This window comes from Taudactylus pleione, unplaced genomic scaffold (assembly GCF_031769625.1).
Source record: "Taudactylus pleione unplaced genomic scaffold, aTauple2 ptg000073l, whole genome shotgun sequence".
NCBI lineage: Eukaryota > Metazoa > Chordata > Amphibia > Anura > Myobatrachidae > Taudactylus > Taudactylus pleione.
The window spans coordinates 6,546,025-6,565,876 of record NW_028284475.1 but is presented as its reverse complement, the minus strand read 5'-3'; the positions used below and the strand labels follow the sequence as shown (position 1 = coordinate 6,565,876).

The 19,852-nt window shown below is 43.7% G+C and overlaps 1 protein-coding gene across 1 annotated transcript in view; it reads left to right on the top strand.

Moving 5' to 3' along the window:
* LOC148532592 (basement membrane-specific heparan sulfate proteoglycan core protein-like) overlaps positions 1-18,279 on the top strand; it is a 114,732-nt gene extending 96,453 nt beyond the window's left edge. The window contains 8 exon segments of the mRNA XM_088467519.1: positions 2,077-2,364; positions 4,412-4,729; positions 6,107-6,238; positions 9,152-9,179; positions 12,858-12,934; positions 14,597-14,665; positions 15,762-15,787; positions 16,634-18,279. Of these exon segments, the coding sequence (XP_088323645.1) occupies positions 2,077-2,364; positions 4,412-4,729; positions 6,107-6,238; positions 9,152-9,179; positions 12,858-12,934; positions 14,597-14,665; positions 15,762-15,787; positions 16,634-16,753 (1,058 nt within the window). The 3' untranslated portion in view covers positions 16,754-18,279.
* Positions 18,280-19,852: the final 1,573 nt, after the last annotated feature.

Genomic DNA, 19,852 nt, shown 5'->3' with positions numbered 1-19,852 from the left:
CTTTCGTATGCAGCAATTGCAAGAGAAGTTGGTGGGAATGTGACAACATCAGGAGTACGAAAGTTTTGTTTACGCTATCAGGAAACACAATCTATACATAAACAAAGAAGGAAAAGGACGGAAAAAGTGCACAACAGCTGTTGATCGGAGAATAAAACGAATTTGTGTCAGGGACAGATGGATGTCATCTGCGGCCATTAGCAGTGACCTGAGTGCAACTGGTGTTTTTGTCAGTGCAAGAACGGAACGGAGAAGACTAATGGAGGTTGGCCTAAAAGGTAGGATTCCCCGAAAAAAGCCATTGCTGAATAAAAAGCAGCGGCAGAAACGAATACAGTGGGCAAAAGAACACATTGCATGGACAGAAGGTCAGTGGAAACAAGTGATATGGAGTGACGAAACTAAGATATCGATATTTGGTAGTGATGGGGGAAAATATGTGAGACATCGCATCGGGGAAGAGGTACATCCAGATTGCATTCAAGCGACAACAAAGAATCCTACAAGTGTAATGATCTGGGCATGTATGACAGCAGATGCTGTAGGCCGCCTTTATGTCCTAGATGGCACACTGACACCATCCTACAAGTGTTATGATCTGGGCATGTATGACAGCAGATGCTGTCATACATGCCCAACATGTTCTTGATAAAAGTCTATTCTGACTGAAACGTCGAACAGGATTGACACAGTTGTCAGTGTACTCTTATTTCTTCAAGACCCGTGAGTGCCGCCATTTATCCTTACTTGTGCATGTGCATTGTGGAAGACATCCTGATGATGCTATATGTGGAGTGCCAGCCATTACGTGTGTGTGTGTGTGTGTGTGTGTGTGTGTGTGTGTGTGTGTATATATATATATATATATATATATATACTATATAAGGTTTTTATATTATATAATGCTAACCCCTCCCATAGCCCAACCCTAACCCTCCCCTTTGTGCCTAACCATTCCTCCTGCAGCCTAACCCTCCCCTTCCGCAGTCTAACCCTAACCCTCCCCCTAGTGCCTAACCCTAACCCTCTCCCTTAGTGCCTAACCCTAACCCTCCCCCTAGTGCCTAACCCTAACCCTCACCCTAGTCCCTAATCCTCCCCCTAGTGCCTATCCCTCCCATCCCGTAGTCTAACCCTCCCCCTTGTGCCTATCCCTAACCCTCCCATCCCGTAGTCTAACCCTAACCCTCCCCCTTGTGCCTATTCCTAACCCTCCCTTAGTGCCTAACCCTGACCCTCCCCCTAGTGCTTAAACCTGACCCTCCCCCTAGTGCTTAACCCTCCCCCTTGTGCCTATTCCTAACCCTCCCTTAGTGCCTAACCCTGACCCTCCCCCTAGTGCTTAAACCTGACCCTCCCCCTAGTGCCTAACCCTCCCATCCCCTAGTCTAACCCTCCCCCTTGTACCTATCCCTAACCCTCCCCTAGTGCCTAACCATGACCCTACCTCTAGAGCTTAAACCTGACCCTCCCCTAGTGCTTAAACCTGACCCTCCCCCTAGTGCCTAACTCTAACTTTCCCCCTAGTGCCTAATGATAACTATCTGGTCAGGATTTTTTGGTGAGACATTTTTATACTGTACTTAACCACTTAGGGGTATATTTATTACGCGAGAGTGATTTGCATCTAATATTATTGCGGTTTTAAATCCAGCTACCACAACTGTGAACTAGCACAGGCTATAAAAAGTCACCACTTAGTAAATATACTCCTTAAGGTGCGTACACGTAGCGATTGTAAAGAGCGATTTGAACAATATTGATATAGTTATCGTTATCGTTGAAATCGCTCATTTAAAAGGTCCCTACCAACTGACCAGCGATGCGCGGCCATTTATGGATGATAGTGATATCGTCCATCGGCCGTGCATGCCGGTCAACTTGCTCGATATCGAACAAGTTACTATAGGGGTCTCTATAGTCGTTGGTAAGTGGGTGGTGCGCTGGATGATCGATATTGATCATCCAGCATACCAGGGAGGGTGCATAACAATCTATTGTTTCGCTGATAGATCGCTACATGTGTATGCACCATTAGTCCGTGACCAAACTAATCTTATATCTGACCTCTATCAGCAGTTGCAGTGAATGAACCTAAGCTACAGCTGTTACCGGAAGAGGTGTCCTTTGGGGATGAGGTTGGTCTTCTGTGTGAGTCCAGGAAAGGCTCCCTGCCTATACACTACCGGTATTACCATAATGGGACCCTCATAGGTAATATTACTGTGCATGACAAGATGGCGGAAGCAGAGCTCAGACTGACCATCACCTCCCTGACCATGGCTGGTCCTTATTACTGTGACTCTGGCAATGATTTCTTCTCCCAACAACTACAGAGTAACACATTCACGTTGTTTGTTATGGGTGAGTGTGAGGAGCTTCAATAAGTAGCTGAAAAATGAGATGTATCCAAACTGGAAGGAAATTTTTTCTGATTTATCATTAACTCTACACATAACATTTTGGTACAATGTTGCAAAACAAGGCAAAAAATACCAAAAAAATATTACACAGTAACAGAGCATCAGGGCAAGAGCTAACAATTGCGTATAAGTATGTAGTATAAATATAAAACATTACTATAACTGGGTAGGACAAGTAACAGGGACAAGGGTAGGGCAAATGTGGGCATGGTATATTTTGTTGACATTGACCATGTCGACATTCATTATGTGGACACTGATGAAATGTCGACATGTTTAGAATGTCCATAAAATGTTTCTGGTGCTGTAGTGGCGACTTACCTGGTTTTGACGGCTTCAGTGGAGTCATCTGGGTCTAGTGGTGATGTCAGGATGAGTTCCTGTGGATGATGCGTTGCTTCTGGCAGTAAGAATGGCTAACCCCCAACCCTAACCATCCCCCTAGTGCCTATCCCTAACCTCCCCTCCCATAGCCTATCCCTCCCCCTAGTGCCTAGCCATCCCCCTAGTGCTTATCACTAACCTCCCCTTCCATAGCCTAACCCTCCCCTTAGTGCCTACCACTAACATCCCCTCCCATAGCCTAACCCTCCCCTTAGTGCTTATCACTAACTTCCCCTCCCGTAGCCTAACCCTCCCCTTAGTGCCTATTCATAACCTCCCCTCCCATAGTCTAACCCTCCCCCTAGTGCCTATCCCTAACCTCCCCCATAGTGCCTATCCCTAACTTCCCCCATAGTGTCTAACCCTAACCCTCCCCCATAGTGTCTAACCCTAACCCTCCCCCATAGTGTCTAACCCTAACCCTCCCCCATAGTGTCTAACCCTAACCCTCCCCCATAGTGTCTAACCCTAACATCCCCCATAGTGTCTAACCCTAACCCTAGACCCTTACCATCGCTCCCATAGACTAACCCTAACCTCCTCCAAGTGCCTAACCCTAAACCTCTCCTCCCTCAGCCTAACCCTAACCTTCCCACTGGTGCCTATCCCTCTCCTCCTGTAGCTTAACAGTAACCCTCCCCCTAGTGCCTCCCCCTAACCCTCCGCTGCCCCCATCTGTGCAGTATGTCTACATTCCACATATCAACATTCTACCCAGGGACAGTGTCTTACACATTCTACTGTAGCTTTTCTTCTTTGCATTTGAACAACAAAATGGAGTCCGGATTCAACATGATTCTTAGCTCCAACAATTGTAAGAAAATGATTTATTTGCAGATATATAAGTAATGTAGCGGGTGATGGAAACGCCAACACTGTGTAACTTTTTAAATTAATGAATCACTCTTATTTCTGAGACCGAATAGAAGTTACTGGTCACATTGCTCCCAGTACTAATATCTGCGGATAATTCATTATATGAAGTCATCTGCAGTATGGCACCATCTCTTACAGAGGCCACACTTTGTCATCAGCATCCCCCTGTAACCATGGTGTCACTAGGGTTCTCAGCAGGCCTCCCATCCACAGGGGGGTACGGAGGAAGCTCACACATGTCCCATCCAGCTCCCTGTACAGGTGTGCCTAGTGCTGGGTGGCATTTTTAACAGGACACCTGGCAAGGGGGGATCTGCTGGCATGAGACTTTGGCCAGACCACTATCTACGGCAGGGGTGGGCAATAAGCAGGACCTCCAGCTGCTGTTAAACTGCATATGCCAGCATGCCCTGCCACCGTTCTAGCATACCCTGATAGCAAAACTGTGGCAGGGCATGCTGGGATCTGTAGTCCCACAGCAACTGGAGGGCCACTCATTGCTCACCTCTGAAGGGATTGGTTCTCTGACTGCTGATTAGTAATTGTATTGGTGTGACATAATAGTGTACTGTGTTATACTGTTCTTGTTACTATAATATAAAGACACTATTGTACCTTCCCTACTGTCTTACCTGCATGATCATTGATATGTGGTCAATGTAATATTTATTATATGGTTTTTATTACACTATTTAGCAGAATGTTTAACGTTTTTGCTCTTTTACCAGCTCCGGTGGCAGATGTAACGATCGCCAGGGATACGGAGGGTGAGGGGTTTGTGTTAGGGAGCCCTGTGACTCTGACCTGCTCCGTACAGCGCGGCTCTTCTCCCTCTCTCTTATGGTTACACAATGATGAGGTGGTAGAGAGAGACTCGGAGGCCTATCAGCTCAGAGACAGCGGGGCGGTGTTATACATAGGCTCCCTCACACGTCATCATACAGGAACGTACCGATGTAACGCCACCATCGCACTGCCCACCAGCACAACCTTCTCTGTGCTCAGTAACATTCAGAGCATCAACGTCCTGGGGCTGGGTCTAGCTGGTAAGTCCATTGCTCCCACCAGACATGGTTGACCCTAAATAGAGTTTGCAGCTCTAAAAAAGATATATGACAAAATAAACAAGAAATAAAGAGTCACTGACCATCAATGAGCAAAATAATACAATACATTGTGCAGGTAACAATGAACATATCACAGTTATACATCAATATAAAAGGGCTAAATAAAAATCCAGGTTATTTAAGAAAAAAAATAATTCAATATCTGGCAAATTACTGTGTCCACAATTTTGATAACCAGGATTTAGGATACTTTAAATCAGCAAAGGGAAAAAATTGCAATGAATGAACTTGGCTACTTGTATACTCCCTTGTGCCAGGTTATGGGCAGGCAGGGCCCTGGGCCAGGTTATGGACAGGCAGGGCCCTGGGCCAGGTTATGGGCAGGCAGGGCCCTGGGCCAGGTTATGGGCAGGCAGGGCCCTGGGCCAGGTTATGGGCAGGCAGAGCCCTGGGCCAGGTTATGGGCAGGCAGGGCCCTGGGCCAGGTTATGGGCAGGCAGGGCCCTGGGCCAGGTTATGGGCAGGCAGGGCCCTGGGCCAGGTTATGGGCAGGCAGGGCCCTGGGCCAGGTTATGGGCAGGCAGGGCCCTGGGCCAGGTTATGGGCAGGCAGGGCCCTGGGCCAGGTTATGGGCAGGCAGGGCCCTGGGCCAGGTCATGGGCAAGCCACGGGGGATGGAGCGTAATCCTTCTATGGGAAACCTCATCCTTACATGGCTTTGCCTATTGAGCAGAAACTAGAAAGTTACGCTTTTCAGAGCTTGCCGCATACGGGCACATCGCAGCTCGATAACATTCTATGGGGCTTGCTGTGCCGCCCTACTGCAGCAGCCATCTCCCAATGATGTCTCACATCCCTCAGTCATTATCACTCGAATTGTAAATTAGGCTGACAATGGGCTCATTAAATGGGATAAACAATGGCTGGATACTGATGGTGAGCTCTGCGAGCTGATATAAATCCAGTGTCATAGAAATTATTGTAGGTAAAGTCCTTATACAGATACAGTCACTGCTAAGTACATGAGATACATAAGAGGTTACCGTCCCTTTAAATGACAACTGAGCCTAATATATAAATTGCCCTATGTAAAGGGTTACTTATAAGTTAGAACATTCCCAAATATATGTTAAAGTTCCCAAACCTTATCAGCACTTGATATTTTTACATTGTATGGACACCTGGGGGTAAAAGTAATGTCCTGCGCAAGGCTGGCATCGGCGAAATTTCATCAATTAACCATAAGACTGATTCTTAGTTTGACTTTTAATACATATACTTTTTCTTTTTGTTATGTTACTAATTGTCCCTTTTTGTTGAACTAATTCCTACTAAATTGTTATTCTTCTCTGACAGACGGGAATATCTTGTGGCTGATACTTGGGACTTTGCTGCTGGTCTGTATCATCCTCACTACCCTGCTCTTTATGTACAGACACAAACTGGCCCCATTATTCGTGAGCTGTCACCGGAAACAGCCGACCACAGGTTACGTGACGCCTTTATCTATATACAGCTGGGATTGTTACCAGTGCTTCAATGTATGATCATACCCAAGAGATTCCAATATACAGTGTGTGTATATATTAGGCCTGAGTCAGGCTCAGATCTTATCACGGCCGCAAATTGTGCGTTTTATCACATCGCGCATGTGCAGAAGTGAGTTTACGCATATCTTCGGGACACTCCGAGCCCGACTAATCTTGGCCGGATCTCTCCTTGTATAAAAGGGGCGTTTTTGGGCGTTAACGCTGCGTTCACCTGCAGGAGACCCGTTTTGTAGGTGTGTGGCTGGATTTCAGTATGAGTCGTGTGTATGGAGATGGGAATACTGATTTGGACGGATATCTTGCACCTAGCATGGGGCTGGTGTTACCGTCTATACCGACGGTTGCGGCAGTGGGTGGAAAAACAGAGGGTGGAGTGCAGGGGCGTTTCTAGAGAGGAGGAGGGGGCCCGTGTGCAGTCTCCGACACGGGCCACCTCCTCTCCGCCCGGCGGCCGGCAGGGCACTGAGCTGTGCGCGGCCAGCGCCGGAGTTATAGACTCTGGGCACTAGAGTGTGCCCAGAGTCTATAGTGTATGCACAGGACACCTGGAAAATTGCTGCGGCGGCCATTTTCCCTGTACTGCACATGCGCAAATGACGGGAAAATGGCCGCCGCGGCCATTTTCCAGTCGTTTTACAGTGCCGGACACCCGCGCCGACGTGGGACTCCGGAGAGGTAAGTAATATTATGGGTGCAGGGTGTGTGGTGCGGGACCCCCTGGACCTAGGGGCCCATGTTCCCTCGCACACCCTGCACACATTATAGATACGCCCCTGTTGGAGCGGCTTCCTAGTTGTAGCCACATGATCCCGGCATTAGCCCTATGGAAAGTGGCACTAGCATAGGATAGTAGTATAAATCACACTTCCGCGGCATCCTGTAAAGACAGCCACTTAGTGCCCAACTCAGTCAGCCCCAATATCTGTACATACTGTAAGTTTTATGGATACCAGAAGTCCTCTCATGTGACCTGTATGAGAGGATTCGACATGTAATGCCTTTTCTTTATATGGTAATGGAACCAAACTCCATGTGACATCTAATATCCTTCTACAATGGGGCAGATTGAATTAGCCGTTGTGTTTACCATAGGGCTAAAGCCCCGGGTTTCAATTATTAGGCAATTTTCCAACACTGTAAAGCCGAGGATAACGCGTGTTAACACGCAGATTCCGGATTACGTGCCAGGAATCTATGTGAGACCCTACACTATAAGCCCCAGAGGGTGCAATTAATACAGATACTTCCTTGCAGCTCCTAAGGCTACAAGGGACAATCGGCATTAAGTGCACCCTTTAGGGCTTACAGCGCGGGGTAGTGGCATTCATTGAATAACTCCAGGTAGGGACTAACAGGGACAGGTAGGGACAGGTTGAACGTGCCCCAATGATGTTATATATACACACTGTTGTAAGTAATAGCTGTATAATCAGTATGTTCTGGTCACTTTTCATCATTGAGTGAGTTAAAATGTGTCTATAATAAGGAGGGCAAGTAATGTAAGTTATTACAGATGTTAGAAGTCACCTGGCCAACAGTCGTATTATTATATTACATATACCATAGGACTGTGCCAGCATGCACTTGTGGGTATGTGAAGTTGGCAAAAAGAGTAGTTAGTATAATATGCTGATCAGTAGGTGTACCAATACAAAGAAGAATAACACTGTAAGTAATGACCAAATCCCTTTATTAGAGTCACAATGCTTTGGGAAGAGGGTAACATTAACAGTGGTGATGTAGTGTATACTGTATGCAGAGGTGGGGATTGATTGGGATAAACCACCAAGAGGTAAGCGGTAGATGCCCCTGATGGTTGGTAGTATTGGGGTAGAGAGAGGTGCTGAAGAAGCGGCCTGGGGGTAGGCGTCCCTTGCCCTCCAAAACAAAGTCACAAGTTTTTAGTTAATTGAAAGTCACTATGGATTGTGTAACAAGTCCCAGTGAGGCCTCACCACGGTTCCGATGCTCATATCGTCTCTGTGATGCTGCACTCACCACGGTTCCAATGCTCATATCGTCTCTGTGACGCTGCACTCACCACGGTTCCAATGCTCATATCGTCTCTGTGACGCTGCACTCACCACGGTTCCAATGCTCATATCGTCTCTGTGACGCTGCACTCACCACGGTTCCGATGCTCATATCGTCTCTTTTGATGCTGCACTCACCACGGTTCCAATGCTCATATCGTCTCTGTGACGCTGCACTCACCATGGTTCCAATGCTCATATCGTCTCTGTGACGCTGCACTCACCACGGTTCCGATGCTCATATCGTCTCTTTTGATGCTGCACTCACCACGGTTCCAATGCTCATATCGTCTCTGTGACGCTGCACTCACCACGGTTCCAATGCTTATATCGTCTCTGTGACGCTGCACTCACCACGGTTCCAATGCTCATATCGTCTCTGTGACGCTGCACTCACCACGGTTCCAATGCTCATATCGTCTCTGTGACGCTGCACTCACCACGGTTCCAATGCTCATATCGTCTCTGTGACGCTGCACTCACCACGGTTCCAATGCTCATATCGTCTCTGTGACGCTGCACTCACCACGGTTCCAATGCTCATATCGTCTCTGTGACGCTGCACTCACCACGGTTCCAATGCTCATATCGTCTCTGTGATGCTGCACAAGTTTCATTGTTTCCCTGAGTCCCAGCAAGCAAAGACTCAGTCGGAGGCAGCACTTTGCTTCAAAAAGTCTGTAGTGAAATATGAATAAATACAATTTAGACAACACTGATCTTAATTAATAGATATAAAAGTATAATTATATGCATAGCTATTTTAGATTGGACATGACATATAGTAGATATATTGATTTATTTATTTTTCTCTTTAGATGTGACTTTTGAAAAAGCCCAGACCAGGTGAGTAGTGGGATAAGGAGATATTACGCCCCATGTACAGTTCCAAGGTGAGGGTCTGGATGTGAGGAAAGGTTACATAGTCCCAGACCTGGGGTGGCAGAGTTAAAGGAATGGCAGTCAGTCCTTTGTTTAACTAATTACTACTCATTATATCACCCCCTATATCGTATTTTCATCCTTATGTGTGCCTGCTAGCATAAAAGCATTGACCATTTAAGTTACTGTCAGAATACACATTTGTTTTATTCACATTATCATAGCAGAGTCAGGTCATGGAGATTATGAGGAGTGGGTTGGGTGGGTGTTCTCGGTGGAACGAGAATACGATTCTTGGATACAAAGAGTTAATCAAGCCACACAAACAAATATATGTTAAAAATACATTTATTACAAAGTAAAAGGAAGAATACTTAACTTGCTTGTCAGATCTACTTAAAACATAGATGACTTCATTCCCAGGAGCCTCTCCACCAACACCTTGAAGCTGGGAAATTGTACATCGAGCAATAGGCTACCTGTATACTGACAGGTTACATCTTATATAGGGAAGAATCTCATGCATAAGCATTTAACAAGCACAAAGGTCATTTGGAAATATTAAGTAAAATAAAGAGGAAAGAATAGACAGTAGGGGGCACTGTTGCCTTAATTATGAATGTTGGACATCTAACTATTTGAGGGGTGTAGTGTATGTACTCGGGTAGACACTGTTGACCCAGGATTGGTAATGTTTGGCCGCCTACAATCTAGTAACAATAAGATTCTATTTGCTTAACTTAAACAGTGAACTTTGGGCATTGCTAACCTTTTCCTGACATAACAACTTTTATATATATATATATATATATATATATATATATTACATGAATGAAACTGCTGACAAAGATGTATATAGCTAAAATGCTACCTAATGTCTGACACAGATCTCTATTGCCTTATACATTTATAAAATCACACAACAATATGGCTTCCAGCAACCAGTCTCTGTATTCCCAGTGCAGTGGGGCAATAAACATGGCCTGTAAATTTGGGCATTGAGCACTGGACACTCGCTAACACTTCTGGAGCCATGGATTTTATTTCTAATGTACGTAAATGTGATCAGTTAGTTATATAGTTATACAGTATGAGTGTGTTCCTGGTTAACCAACCCTTGCCTAATTATGTTAAACATATTGCCAATACATAATCTAATATATTAAGCACAGCTAAAGGCCCCCATACATCCGCAATGTATTGGGCCAATTCATCGATCCCCAGACACTGGGGTCCGGGCATAGTTGAATTCCAACATGTTGGATTTGGTGATTTGCCGATCACGATCAAAATATGATCATAATCAGCAAATTGGTGATTTTCTTTTTCAGGGTCCATAGAGTCCACCGCAACCACCTCAGGGTATGTAGTTGGAGCGATCCAATGCACCAAACAGCTAGATCTTTGGTGCTCCCAGTATGCACTGGTCGTCCTCCCTGTATACCCCGGCCTCAGCCACAGGCATTGTTTTTTTGTTGGGTGCACGGCAAGACCAGTCGCACCTGTTATACAGCAGGACTGCCTAGGCATGGGGTGGCCAAACTCGGTCCTCAAGATCTACCAATAGGTCACTTTTCCAGGCCACCCAGCAGGTGCACAGGTGTAGTCATTACTCACTGAACCATTTTGAAAGATCCACAGGTGGAGCTAATTATTCCACTTGTGATTCTGTGAGGAGACCTGGAAAACGTGAACTGTTGGTAGATCTCGAGGAGCGAGTTGGGCCACCCCTGGCCTAGGCAGTCCAAGGCTTTTTTATTTCATGATTTAATTTAGTTTTCGAACTTCAGAGTCTAGCGGTACCAGCCGCTGATAATGACGCCTGTACCGCGATTCCTTCTACCTCCGCCGACTTCAAAACACCAGTGCCGCTATATGTCCTGATGTTTTCGGCAGGGCCTCAGCGTGGCTTAGCAGCGGCTTTTGCTGTATCGGTAGGATCTGTGAATCGGCCAGCAGATGTATGGGGCCCATAAGTCTTGTTACTTTCTCAATATAATCTGGTTTATGCATTTACATTTCTGCAAGTGTAGGCACCGTGGCTGAGCAGTAAGAAACAACTTTATATGGTTACATTTGTACCTCCGTTTTCCCATCTTTCTTCTCTCCTTATTAATGTGAAATGGAAAATGTTCTAAAGTAATACGGTCGTTGCTTTTTGGTGGTGGGATATATTTTTGTATGCGTTTAAATATATCCCTACATAGTAAAGTTATACATAAAAAAAAAAAAAAAATAGAAGAAATTTCCCAAATAAATTTATAACTTTTATTTATTACAAACTTTTTTTTAAATATTACCATTAAATAGCTAAGACACGGCTGTACAAGCAATTCATAAGGGCTGGATTAAATTAGCCTGAAAAAAATCGTTAAATCATTATTTTTGCAATATGGAGTAATATTTACAAAGAAAATAAGTCACAGATGGAAGATTCACAAAGTAGAAATTTTCCTCTATGATTTTAATAAATGTTGTAGGACACAACAATAAGTTATTAGCAGCAAGTCGCCCATTAAGCTGACTGTATATATTGTACAGCGTACAAAAGTCTGCTGGACATGGTGGTCAATAAATATATGGGAAATCAACATGTTTCGTTGCTTAGGGTTTCTTTATCAGAAAGTCACTTTACATAGGAGAATGCATTAAATAATTTATGGAATTTATAACCTAATTAGTGAAAAAAATAAATGACACGATTGCAAAAATATACATAATTAATTGGAAATAAATATTCTGAGCAAGTAATTATATTCACAAAAATACATATCCAGTGTACAACTGAAATGTGTATGAGGTAATGATAAGGTACGGAAGATATATATTAAACACAGGCATAATGAGTACAGTGCAATGTCATACTCGCTATAGCCTCTATGCACTAAACTGGAGTAAAATTAATAACATCATGATTAATAGAACACATGAACAATAAATGCAAAACATTTTTTAACCAATAATAAATACAAATAAAAGAAAAAAATGGATAAAACAATATGATGCTATGGACAATGAACTACAGTCAATCCATAAGGCAGCGTATGGACGCAAATATGGGGGTGCTTTTTTTTTTAGCATAATTTACATCCAATAATTAAGGGGGGTGTCCACCTCTGTATCACTTCCTAAGCCTATTATCTGTAGTCTGAAGATCCAAAAATGTTTTTAGTTATTACCAGTTATTTATATGGCGCACACACATTCCGCAGCGCTCTACAGAGAATATTTCAGCAAATCAGTCCCTGCCCCAGTGGAGCTTACAAACCATATTCCCTATAACACAGAAACACACATGCACATTAGAATAAATTCTTTTGTCGCAAGCCAATGAACCTACCAATAAGTTTTTTGATTTTCTAGGAAGCCGGAGTACAAGGAGCAAACCAATGCAAACATGGGGAGAACATGCACACTCCACACAGGGTCCTGGTTGGAATCAAACTAGTGACATCTGTGCCGTGCTGTTCGGTGCTCAGACCAAGCAACATAATTACCTGTATGTGATCGCCATAACTGTAATTAGTTATGTGCACTGATCAGTTATATAGAAGAGGGAAATAGGTGTAATTATGTAAGTAATTCAGCAATTATATTGTATCACTGCCTTGTCTGACACCTTGGTTGATGTATCACATACAGAGCTAAACACAGACCTATAACGAAAGACGCACACAAATCGGGTGCCACAGATCATGATCCAGGGGACTACAGCAACAGTAAGGAAACAATTCACAAGCTATTTATACTATTTTTGCCAATTATGTGTCCGTGTATGAAGCTGCCTTCCTCCCCTTAGTTTCCTGGAACCCACACATCAACATGACACCAGGAAAGTGGGTACTGCCATGTCACATGATGGGGTATAAGTTCCCAGTTCTGTGATGTCACTTGGGTGGCTGTGGTCTGTGTTTCATGAAAGCCAATGAAAAATGAATACATTCACTTATGCAAATGATATGCAAATACTGTACATGAACTACAGACGTTACTAGCACTTTTGAAATAAAACCCTTCCTCCAATCCAAAGAACTATGATCTCAGACAACATTGTTTTCCAATTAATGTAATTTATTTTTAGAACCATTAGATACAGCAACTGATCTGCAATGTAGATGTAATTGGGGGATGTAGTCTGGATACGACCTTCAGAATGCTGACTGTCACACTACCAACAGCGGCATTCCCGATGGTGTCACAATTCTGACAGAACGTAATGGTAAGTGTTAGGGTTAGGCACTAGGGGGAGGGTTAGGGTTATGCTGCTGGAGGGGAGGGTTAGGGTTAGGCTGCAGGAGAGATGGGTTAGGGGGAGAGTTATGGTAAAGGTTAAAATACCTGCCAAAATACTGTCAGGATTTTGACCATCAGCATCCTAACTGTCAGGATCTCGTACCCAACCCAGATAGAGATGAGCGGTTCGGTGTTGCTGAAAACTGAACACACCCTAACTTTGGGGTTTCGAATCGAAAACCTGGCTCGGATCACTTTGGAGTTCCGAGTAGCACAAAGTTTCTGGAGCTCTGATCTAAAAAACGGATCCCGTGTGTTTTGGGATTGCATTTAAGTCCCTCCCTGGTGATTTCAGGTGGTCACAATTGACTGGAAATGAATGTTACTGATGTAACTACTATAGGAACAAAAACTTGTCTTCCTTGCATGATTAGATTTTAACGGTTTATATCAGTTTTTAAAAGAAATCCAAAATGAAAAAGTAACCAAAACACAGGGGTCTGCGCACATCTGTAACTATCGGGCTCCCCATTTCTGTACGTAACATGAAACATTAGTTATGCTACTGTAGGTCACAGCTATCACAGTAAAGCTTGATCTGTGTCCTACTGTTCTGTTGGTGCAGATGAGCTAGAGAATTAGAGATTTTCAAGAGGTTCCCACAAAAGTATTCACTACTTTTCGTATTTGAGCATGAGAACACTAACCGTAACCCTCCCCCCTAGAGCCTAGCACTAAACCTAAACCCTAACCTTAATACTTACCGTTGGAATGTGCCGGGATGGTGCTGTCTGTATCCTTCTACCTATAATGTGATCTGTCCCACTAATGTCTACAAGCAGACCTGACTGTTTGTGTGACAATTCCCAATTCCCCCTAAGACTGAGTGTGGAACCTGTGTATAGACGTCACTTCTCCAGAGCCATTTATAGGAGATGAGTGTCCGGTTGATGTACAATAGACACTTATATCCTTTCCTCTTCCCGTCGTCTGATAACTTGCCCTGCCCCATGTGAAAGATAACTTTGTTGCAGCTATTTTAATGCAGATCTGTACTGTACTGTGTCAGTGTATGTACTGTGTCTGCTATGCGTTGTATGACCATAGATGACAGCAATGATCACACTGTTTTTTTCTGTTTCTGTTAGTAACTCCCATGGAGAGCCCCACTGATGAAGATGTCTGTTATTCCTATATTGATATCAAAGGGCTACAAGGTGAGTGCAGGGTTGGTGCAAGGTTTCCGGGCGTCCTAGGCAAGATTTCACCAATCGCCCCTGCTCCCTCCAATTCATTATATGCCACGCATCAGTCTCCCCAGTTTATAATATGCCACACAGCAGTGTCCCAAATTCATTATATACTATATTGAATATACCCAACAGCAGAGCACCAGAATCATAATGTACCTCATAACCCCTCCACAAATTCATAGTATGCCACGCAGCTGTGCCACAAATTCATTATATGCCACTCGGCCATGAATTATGCAATTATTAATTTTTTGTGGACTCAGCGGCGCCCTCCAGTGGCGGGTGCCCCTAGGCGGCTGCCTAATGGTAGCACCGGCCCTGGGTGAGTGTATTGTATTCTGTGTCTAGCGCTGTAGTACAGTACATGCTCCAGTCACTGAGTTTGCAGGGAAACTCCACCTTGAAAACGATCTTTTAGGGAGGTCTGTTCGTGGATAAAACCATAGATAAATCCAGGGCTGGTCCGTGTCATTATTCAGATATAATCTCAGGTTATTTTAGATAATCCTCACTGGAAACATTGAAACTATAGATTTTTACTCCCAAATTCTGCTCCTTGCTGTGAATACATTGTATCAGAGTGAGATACCGTGAAATGTTCTACAGACAGGAAGTCAGGTGTACATAGGAAAAATATTGCCCCCACCTCTGGGAAGACCCACCATGTCCAGCTTATAATCAGCTGCATCTTCTGCCGAGAGATACCATGGAATGGTCTAAAGACAGGAAGTCAGGAGTACATAGGAAAAATACCTCCCTCCCTCCTTTATCGCACCTGTATCTAAATAATAATTAAGCCACAAATGCACTTTTTGGAAAGTGAATTTACCACATAATCCGCTCCAATAAAGTTGCCAGTGAAAGAATCTGAAGGAAGAACGTTCCGACTACAATAGTTCTGCTCTGATGCAATTATAGGGAATTTCTCTTATACAGCTTATAATGTCCAGTTATTATATGGGCGTTGCGCTTTCCAGTAGTCTTATTGTTACTAATATAAACCGCTTCTTGTGTGTGAGGACGATACATAAATACCATGTCTCTGTTTTTCCTCTTCCAGCCTCTCCTGTTACTGCCAAAGACTATGTGAGTATTTGTGAGGATGATGAATGCAGATAAATATGTCCAATATGGGGATTTATTAATAATTCAAAATAAATTCGTATTATTTGACACTTTGTTTTTTTAAAGTGATTCTATTTTGAAATACATTTGTGTTAGATTATTAGGGTTATCGGTACTGATGAAGGTTCTTTCATGGACCAAACATTGGTGTAACATAACTATTGTACATTTCAGTATAATCACTTTTGGGGAAATCCATTGAATACTATTCCAATGTTTGTAACATCTAATCCTAGACAATCCTATTGCAGAAATCAGAATGAGCACACTCTTTATCCTTGCAGAGTGCCAGCATCTAGCTTGTTCTGTGCTGGGGATTTTTAGCATTTAGATTCCAGCAATAGGACTGTCAGAAAATAAAATAGACCTAAACGTTCTGAAGAAGTGGTCAGAAGTCTCATGAAACGCGTAACAAAGCTTATGCAGTTTATCACATCCTGTAGCAGATGATCAAGACACATTTGTATTAATGCCAGACTGCCAATCTTCAATTAAATATTTATTTAGAAGAAGTGGTACTGACTACCCAATTGGTGAAACTTGTGCCATAAAGGACATTGTTTGCAATAGGATTCTGTTGGAGAATTTCTGAAACGGCCCCAGAAACCAGCAATTGTTTGGATCTTATTCCCCAAGTAGTAGCTGGTCCGTAGATTTCTATATGGTCTGATCTGCAGAATTGTTATTGCAACACATTAATTTTGTATGTGTAACACATTGTTTATATATACAGTATACATTGTTTTGTAACTTCAGATAAGACTTTCTAACAAATTGTTGTAAATTTGTGAATGCCCCTTTGTTCAGGATGACGTCTCCATTCTGTATTCTGTGGTTAAATGTTCTGGGGACACTTTGAAGACTCAAACAACTGAAGAGACGAGTGACTCTACCACCATTTACCAGAACTTCACCAAACAGCACTAAGACATTGTGGCGCAACAGCCGGGAAGATATAATTTAGCTGACGTTGCTGGGTGAAACGCTCAACATAACCTTATCAACAGATTTGTCACTATATATACTCATGATGTGTACATACTGTATATATGTTCATCATTACGGGGCTGACGCAGAGTGAGCGCTCTGCCAGTTTGCACAGCGCACCTTTTGTGAATTCGCTGAGTGCATGCCTGGCAAATGAACGGTCGTGAACTCGCAAATGCATTTCCGCATGAAACTGACATTTAATATTCGCTACGACTGGAGGGGTGGAGCGGAGAGAGGCGTCAGTGTCCATAAGGGCCTGATCAGAGGGGACTCATGCAAACCATTTGCAGCTTACTACGATGACTTGGTGTAGGCACTCGTGCTGTCGATAAGATTGATGCATCCCTTTTTTTTTTTCTAGTACTTTACACGTAAATACAAGTACTTGCCCCCGAATCAGATCCACAGTGCCTGATGTAGAGTTGGTAGCAAAATTGGCGTAGTCGTTGAAACCTGAATACTACCTTATGCAGGTTTCTGTAGGGCTAATCCATCCGCCCACTGTTTTTTTTTTTGTTTTGTTTTTTGTCCACAACCGCATTCATCATCATTTGTATCGGCACGCGCTATAGCCCCATGCTGGGTGCAAAAGATCCGTCTGATACGAGGCTTCCCTTCTGCACTGCATACGGACGACTGAATAGCGCTGAAGTATAGGTACACGCCTACGATACTCCCTTGAGACAGATTTCTTGTTTGCGACAGCAGCATTGACGCACAGAATGCCCATTTCACGCAGAGAGGGAGAAAGTACCAACCAATCAGCTACTAACTGGCACTTTACAGGCTGTTTGAAAAATGACAGTTAGGAGCTGATTGGTTGGATATTTATCTTTCTCCACTTTATTTCTGTCCGAGGCTTAGTATAGACCCCAAAGTTCCAACCAATCAACTTCTGTTACTATTCTACCACAGCCTGTAACATGACATGAGCTGGTTGGTTGGTACTGTATCTCTCTCCAAGATTTGGTACATCTCCCCCACAGTATGTTTAAGCTTATAGAATTTATGGTGTACATAATAAGACAAGTGATTTAGAGGTTGCTGTAAAATATGATGTAAATTATTATTTTTTCCTGTAGCTCACGGTTGAGAAATAGATTCAGACTTTTTGTATGAATAGACAGCTGAGTACTGAGAAATGCATGTATTCTAATTAGAAACATACACAACAACACTGTTCATATTAAATGTTGACAATTAAAGGGGCCCATACATCTAGCCACTATCATGGCAGTTCCCTGTTCTGCCGACGGCGGGGTCAGGAAATCTGGGAAATTCAACATTTTGGATATCCTCGATTTTACCAATCTCAACCAAACAATGGTCGGGCTCGGGAAGTCAGGAATTTTTAACATGCATTTTTTTCCCGATCCGCCAATGGATCGCCGATCATCTATGGCCGCCGATTCGCGGAACGGCAGAACGGGGAATCGCACTGCTGATGTATGGCCTGTATTAGACCACATTAGTTTTGAATTGTGGGAGGTAATCTTGTAACCATTATCACATTTTCCAGATTGTAGACGGCTACTGTAATAAAATAAAAATCTATACTATTAAAGAATGTTCTGTGTTTATTTAGTTTAAAGAGTGATTGAAATGTAAAAACTGTCTTGATGTGGTTCTAATTTTTGTTAGTTATAATAATGTGTGTGCAGGTGTTGATACTGCAGAGTTATGTAGGCACACACCATGGATGATTCAAACTATGAACAGTGATGTTGGTTTATTGAAGTATAGTAGGTACAGCTGTACTTACTGTTACATGCACACTGGTAATGTAACAGAGCAGGTTTTCATACAGCTTAAAATTCGGTGAGTGTATGTTGCTTGCAGGTAGCAGTGCAGGATGCTGGAACAGCCTTTATATGCAGGTAGTAACCAGGTATGTCATAGGAGCTAAGTAGGAGACTTCTGTCTAACAACATATCGCTCTTACACAGTGTACAGACAAGATGGCTGCAGTCATATGTTCAATAGCACATCAGGTTGGAAGTTGGACCTCCCTGCAGACTCTGGGTCCTAGTGCCCTGTATGTACGCACTGCTTTCTAACCCCCCTTCCCCCTCTTCCTACAAGCTTCTCCATGTTGCAAAGACATTTAATGTCCCCTTTTCTGTTAGGACCTGTCAAATTGGGTTAAACACATGAAAAGGTATCAACACGTCACGCGACTTGAACTTGGCCTTCTTGAAGATGCATCAGTGTAGTCTGTGGCCTGTACAGCATGCGGCACCGCAAAAATAATTTAGGGAGGGGGCGTAGCTACACCTCCCAGGTTTGGCCACGTCCCCAAAAGTTACCGCACCGCGTGACAGAAACCCCAATGACACGACTGCCTCCAATGAAGGCGGATGCCACTCTCCTCTTCAGCCGTCACAAAGTTAGGGCTACTGCTGCTCCCAGTGCTCTCCCCCAAACCTGCGTCACCAGCAACTGCTGCTTTGTTGCCATCGGTAAGTCTGCCGCCCGGCGTTCTCTCTCCCCCTATCCTCCAGCTGCTCAACTGCCCAGCTGTCACCAATGCTAGTCTTTGCTCCTGTTTAGAGGTGAATGCCCAATATCAATGCAGGGGCACCCCACACTAATTCTCAGGGGCGATACAGTAGAGGGCGGAATTGCAAACCCGCACACAAGCAGCTGTGCAATTCTGTCCTTGCTAAAATGCAAATGCAGCAGGAGGTGTCTGAGAACCGAACTGATCATTTCTACTTTATATTATTATTGTTGTACGCTCTATAACCTCCGGTTTCCCTTGAAATAAACATTTACAGTGTACAGTACACCATTATAAAATGTGTTCAAATATTAAATTTACTGTATTAATTTGTTGATGGTCTTTCAAAAGCTAGAATAAAAGATAGATTACGAAATTAAACTTGTGTCTAAAATGTCTCTGCGGCAGACACCACATATGTGGGATGGGGGGGACCCAGGACAGTAATTGTTCAATAAATAACTTTGCATGTGTGTATTGGTGCATACGTTCTCACCCGTGCTCTTGTACACTGACACAGGAAGCGAGAATTAGTT